General features: G+C 35.2%; 1 protein-coding gene across 1 annotated transcript in view; it reads right to left on the bottom strand.

Moving 5' to 3' along the window:
* The window catches only part of LOC119418567 (apolipoprotein B-100), a 16802-nt gene extending 15435 nt beyond the window's left edge, over positions 1 to 1367 (bottom strand). Inside the window, exons 1-2 of the mRNA XM_037685884.1 lie at positions 1169 to 1367; positions 848 to 892 (exon numbers count right to left, since the gene is read on the bottom strand). Of these exons, the coding sequence (XP_037541812.1) occupies positions 848 to 892; positions 1169 to 1223 (100 nt within the window). The 5' untranslated portion in view covers positions 1224 to 1367. The remainder of the gene's footprint in view (positions 1 to 847; positions 893 to 1168) is intronic.
* Between the last annotated feature and the right edge of the window lie 5448 nt (positions 1368 to 6815).

Raw genomic sequence — 6815 nt, 5'->3', positions numbered from 1 at the left:
TATATATTCAACCAGATGTTGTGGATTGGAATTCAAGCAAAGGAGCACATTTTCAACCAGAAAATCCCTTTTAAACATTTACACAAATAAATAAATAAATAAACAAATAAATAAATAAATAAATAAATAAATAATCAAAATGACTGGTTAATGTTAGTAAATATATTCATTAAAAATATAAAAGTTTGGAATTTTACATTCTATTTGCCAAAAATACTTTCAAAAGTTTTTTTTTTTCATACAAGTTATATAAGTAAATTAATTCTATTTTAATTGTATGCATGTCATGGTTTGTGACTATTTTTTTGGTTGTAAATCCATAATAAAGTTTTATTTAAAAAATATTTAAAATAAAAACATATATTTACAAATGTTTTCCAAACCTTTGGGCAAATTGTCTCCAACGCAAGTTGGAACAAAATTTGGATTTAAAACACCCTTATAAAATGTTTTAAAGTAATTAAAATAAACACAGAGGAAAGTTTCTTAGTGATGTCAGCTGTTAATAAATAAATAAATAAATAAATAAATAAATAAAGAAATAAATCCTTCTCATCTGTAGCTTTCTGCCTTGTTTTAAAGTTTTTCAAACCTAAAAATGAAACTTTTTTTAAAGTGTTTACCAAAGAGTACAATATCTGCCACCTTGTTCGTCATGTTTTAAGTTATTTGCAACACATATAAACAAACAAACAAATGAATAAATAATCAATCAAAATGACCAGTTAATGTTAACAAAAATATTCATTATATAAAAACATGGTAAAATTCTTTTTTAATAAATATAAAAGTCAGTCACTCTCAATAATAATGACAAAAACAAAACATTTTAAAGAAGGAAACTCACAAAAGCAAAGCGGGGACTGTTCTTCCGCACTTCCTACATCTTGTTCTGCGCACAAGGACAATAATTTGCTTTATAGAAACAACAACATTTAAATAAGCACGTTTAAATTATTCTGTTATGTGGAAAAGAGCACACCAACTTTAGCATTCAGTTAGTGTCACTTAGCATCAAGAATTATTGTCAGGAATATGACATCATCCAATCGTGAAGGAAATAATTTTTATGTTTTACATGCAATAAAACATATTTTTTCCCCACATCAAAAAATACAAAATTGCGTCCTTAAACATGATTATGGTGCTATAAAAGCAGCGTACTTACGGGCGAGTGTGTGCGTGCCCAGGAGCAGCAAGAGGCAAAGCTTGGCTCCCCACATGATGGGCTCCCACAGCTTGAGGAGAGTCTCCCTCTTTCTCTGAAGACTAATCCTCCTGCTTGCGTCTTTGGGTTTTTATAGACCTCCAGTCTTACTGTATATGAGCCCTGGGACCTGCGGATATGTTGCCCTGGTTCCAAAGTCTGAGCCGTCCTTGTGGCAGGCCAAAGGTAAAAAGACTTGTCTGTCAGCACTGGCTGGGTGTGCTCAGCTTGATTGTTAAACGACTCCCACTTTATTATTTTATCTGTTGCTCAGATGTCACTGAGAAGCCAAAAGTGAGTTTTTAAGAACATTTACTGTTAAAATAAACATGTTTATTTGGGTCTTAATCTCAACGGAAGAGAAGAAAACAATTTGTAATCAGACCAGTGTCATATTGAGACTAATATCGCATCAATCCCTAACTTTTATGGCTTGTTTTGCCACAAATATTTATCACGGATTATTTTATTGCAGTCTTGTTTTTCACTCTTGATAATGTATTATTAAAGACCTAGCAGTTTGTTAATGAATGCTTATCGCCCGCTGCCTTCCATGCCAGAATCTTTGAGACATCCTATTATGAGAAATGGTGATGCTGTTTTGTTAAAATTAAATTATGAATAACTAAAGAGTATGAGTGAGTATGATATGTCCCACTCCAAAAATGTCTAAGTAATGACGCTCAACTACTACCACAACAATTTGTAGCCCAACATCTGAAAGATGGACTGCGATATGCAGTGGCTTATGTGGATTAATTGTCTATCTATATTATATTGGATTCACTCCAAAAGTTAAATAGTTGTAGATGTGTATTCAGTGTTTATTTCTTGAAAGTTTCATTAAAGTCTGTGCAGCGATTTGTGAGATATTTCGCTAACAGACACAGAGTTAATTCTAAACAGGCCACGGCAATGTTTAAAAAAATATATATCTTGTATAATCTGTTAACACACATAATATATGTTGTGAAAAACTCTCAGCTACTGCCACACTTAATTTTAGAATAATATCTATAAATAAGACAGAATTATAGCTGTTTTTAGTTTTTTTTTAAATAAGTTATATGTGGCAGCCATCTTCAATTGTGTTGATTCCAAAAGTTAATCACTTGTAGAAGTACAACCAGTAATTGCTCTCTGCAGCTTTCACTAAAATAGGCTCACTGGTTCATGAGATATTTTGCTAACAGACACACACACCTTTTGCCTGCAGGCAATAATGAACTGCTTTGGAGTCGAAGTTTCAGTTTAATGGATTCTGTTCAGCAAATCCTTTTAAGTCACCAGACTTTGTAACTCTTTGCTGAACGTTTCTAGGACAAAGGTTATGCTGTTATTGTGGTTTTAAGTGTCCACCAACGCTACGCAAAGTCTCCTTACAGAGAGTGAGGTTAACCTTTGACCCCCAGCTGTCAAACAGTCTGAAGCAAACGGAGGCAGGACTGAAACCTGACTCATCCGCTGCATTATCAGAGCGCTTGAAATCAGTCTTCAGTCTTGTATTTTTATCGCCAGCCACAAACGGTGAAGTGGAGTAATAATGTTTTTGCTGTGTGTTTTCATTTGTTTTCTTCGTTAGCAAAATATCTCACGAAATATTGACCGAATATTGATGAAACTTAAAGTTGATAATCACGGGACGTCCATAAAGCTGGTCGCCACAGCTGATCGACCGATGTCAACACAACAAACAACACAACAAAACAAAGCACGGTGACTTTTACCGACATCGAGCTGAAACTGGGTGTGGTGGTCGCAGAGAGTCATTCATAACACACACTCCAAGCTGTAACAGATCGTGCAATACACTGCGATTTCTCGTAAGATTGCTCATATTGTTCTATTTAAGGTTTGACCAAAAATGACTACTGTCAAGAACATTTATAGATTATGGATGTTTATCAGTAACTGATGGAAAGCCGAGGTCGTCTTGACCTCGCCTCTGTCTGATAAGCGTGTAGCATTTCCTGCCTCACTGTCCGGGGCAGAATCTCCAGTTAAGACTCTGGCAGCAGCATTTTGGATCAACTGAAGACGTTTTAAAGAAATATTTGGACACTCAGATAATAAACCATTGCAATAGTCTGGTCTAGACGTGACAAATGCATGGACCAGTTTTTCTGCATCATTTTCAGATAGGAGGTTTCTAATTTTAGTGATATTACTCAGGTGGAAGAATGCGGTTCTAATAACGTTTTTAATGTGGGAGATAAAAGACACGTCTTGATTAAAAATAGCACCAAGATTTTTAACATAAGAGCTGGAGGCCAGATTAATGCCATCCAAGGAGAGCTTTTGGTCCTTATTTCTCAACATAAGATGATTTCATTCTAAAACTCTGGCATGAAAGGGAGCGAGTGACAGGCATTCCTTCAATGAATGCTAGCCCGGTTGTTTTGGAGCCTGACCATCATCAGAAATACTGATGTTTGCTCAGAAAAAATTATTTGGCATCTTTGTGAACTTAGGTCAAAGGATACAGCATAAATATGACAGTTTAACTTCAAAACCTTTTTTGTTCTTATTAGATAATATGATTTGGAGTTGAAGTCATGAACCTACATAAACAAGTCTAAACTAGAGAAATTGCATTTCCTGTGAAAATGCAGTGTGAATGCTGAAGAACTTGCTAAAAACAGCTTAAATTAGCTATAAGCATGCGGAAATAGAAGAACAAGCCTAACTTTGCAGAAGAAAGCAGAACAAACAAATATTTGATGGATTAGGTTTAAATAAGCAGAAATTAGCACAAAATAATGAAATTAGCAAAAAAAAAAAGAAGCCGAAATTAGCTTAAATAATAGCTGAAAAGTAGCTGAAAAGGCAGAAAGAAGCTTAAACAACCACAAGCGGAAGGAGCTGAAATGAGCTGAAAAAGCTAAATTTAATACAAAAACATCTAAATAGTAGCTGAAATCGCAGAAAATGGTGAAACTATCAGAAATAACCTGAAAGGAGCAAAATAAACTGAAATTATCATAAAGAAATTAATTAGGCGGAAAGTAGCAAAAGTTACCACGGAAAACGTGAATTGATCCGAAAACAGCTGAAGTTAGCTACAAAAATACAGAAAAGGTAGCTGAAAAGCTAATTAAATTAAACTTAAATTAGTAGAATGAAGTGGAGAGAGCACAATTTTGCCCAATTAGGCTGAAAGAAGCAGAAACGAGCACAATAAAGTGAAATTAGCATAAAAACAGCTAAAAAGTAGCTGAAATTCAGGAATATATAAAACTTGCATAAATAAGCTGAAAGGAGCACAACAAGCTAAATTTAGCAGAAAGAAGTTAGAAGAAGCACAAAAATCTTCTCGTTAGCAGAAATAATCTGAAAGGATCACAAAACAGCTGAAAAAACAGCTGAAAGTAGCTGAAATTTTGTTTTAATTTGCTCAAGGAAGCTGAAAGAAGCTTAACCAGCCCAAAATGTGAACGGAGCAGTAAAAGGTTGTAAACAGGTCTAAAGATACGAAAGATGTAAAATGAGCTCAATTAGTTTAATATGAGAAACAAGAAGTGGCAGAAAAGGCTAAATATTTATAAAATCTAAAGTTGCACCAGTACCAAAAGTCAAAGCCCCCTTCTCCTGAACGAGCTGAATGTTTTGATTTATGATTTGTTGAAATAGCACAAAAATTGTGGAACGAGAAAAATGCAGAAAAACTTACGAAAGAAAAATGGATCACAATAGTGTGAACAATGCTTCATAAACATTCACACTATTAGAAGTGTGATTTCAGCCTTTTAAATAATCTGGATCATTATTATTTTCTGTTTATTTATTGCAAGTAAACAACTAATAAAAACAAAAAAAAAAACTCAATAGAATAAAAAATAGTCAAGGAGGAGTTTGTGATACAACTGAATCTACTTCTACTATAAAGTGAGTAAAGCAGTGAACGAGTATGTATAAATATATAAGCTGTAAGAAATTTTTGCTCAGTCTATAAAATTAAGTACAATCAGTTTGTGTTTACTAAAACAATTGGCTGATGTGACCATCTTGACTTGAGTTGACTCCATGAGACATTCATGGATTACTTTTTCAGAATTTCATTAAAGTTTGGCCTGTCATTTATGAGATATTTTGCTAACAAACAAACAGGTACACATCCATACAAGCAATTATATGATCTCTTGCCTTCCTTAACGACAGGTGATTATGTCCAAAAGTCACAAAATTATTTAAATTAAGGTCACATGTACAGTTTAGGTTTTATGTAATGTGTGCAAAATCTTGTTCAGGAAAATAATCCAATCAGTTAACACTCAAAGCCGAAGTGGGGATGACAACCAGCTACTATCACACCAAACTTTAGCTCATCTGTAAAACTGGCTGAGCTATGGCCATTTTTACGTTCGCTAATGTTGACAGAATTCCATTTGTCAGCACCTTTTTGTTTTTAACCTTTAACCTGGTAAAAAAGAAGACATCTGTGACTGCTGTTCGACTGGGATTACAACACTGCTGAACTCAAGATAAGTTAATCAGCGAAGAACGGCTTTAATGTTGCACAAGTTTTGACTTCAGCACTGAGCAGTGTGGGAGAACAGTCTGCACGGTCTGGAGTAAATCTGCATGAGACGCTCCACCATGCGGTTGCATTGTGCATTGTGTGTCAGGAGATACAAATAATACGTGGCCCGTTTGAGTGAAACTTGGTGGGGATATAGACGAGGAATAAACTGAATGTTACTGACTGTTTTTTTTTTTTAAATGCACACACCATTAGATAGCTCCTATTTGAACAGAGGTAAACACTTCTGAGACTGTCTGCTTCCGACTTCATGGCTCTCTCTCTGTCTCTCTCTCTCTTTGTGTTAGGAAAATAACTTGTTTTATTTTTTAGTTAAGCTTTATCTTTTGGTCTCATTGAGTCACAAGGATGCGGCATTCGATGAAGCTCTGAAGCGCTGCCCTTATCGCTTAGACAAGAAAAGTGGAAGAAAACATGAGGAGACAAGTTATTAAAAAAAAAAAAAAGAAAGATCTCTCACGCCGTGTCCTTGACACAGGGCACGATGTAAGGTAGCAAAAGAAATCTACCTCAGCAAGCAACATAGAGAGACATATCCAACATTTTTCATTCAGGTCATCTGGACAGTTTCTTTTTTTTTGGCATGGACTTTGTTGTTTTCAACCAGTTTGACACGACTGTCAACAAGGAAGAGGGCCGGCAATGGAGGAGGGGGCGTACCAAAGAGACCATCTTATCACAAGCAGAACTGGTTTGTTCCACTTTGGAGTAAGCTGTTGGGGGAAGAATCAGTTTTGTTGTGTGTTTTCTTGACTGATGAAGTCTTCCGGATCAAAGGCGAAACGTTTCAGCAGAAAAAAAAAGAGAAACTGTCTAGATGACCTGACTGAAAAATGTTGGATTTTATACCTGGATTATTGATCATGGACTTTGTTATAGAGAGAGACATAATACATTTTGCAGTGGGGTGGTGGGGTGGGGGGCACACAACAAGATGGTGGGATTGTCTATTAACACTTCAGTTTCCATAGTCCTAATAAAGATGTTACAGTATCTCTCAGTCAGTCCACTCTGATAACGGTCCACAGATGGTTTTTTTTTGTTGTTGTTGTTTTTGTTTTTTTTGGG

Source organism: Nematolebias whitei, chromosome 12 (genome assembly GCF_014905685.2).
Source record: "Nematolebias whitei isolate Nwh7 chromosome 12, NemWhi1, whole genome shotgun sequence".
Lineage (NCBI taxonomy): Eukaryota > Metazoa > Chordata > Actinopteri > Cyprinodontiformes > Rivulidae > Nematolebias > Nematolebias whitei.
The sequence above is the reverse complement of the archived record's forward strand: the minus strand, read 5'-3'. Positions and strand labels throughout refer to the sequence as shown.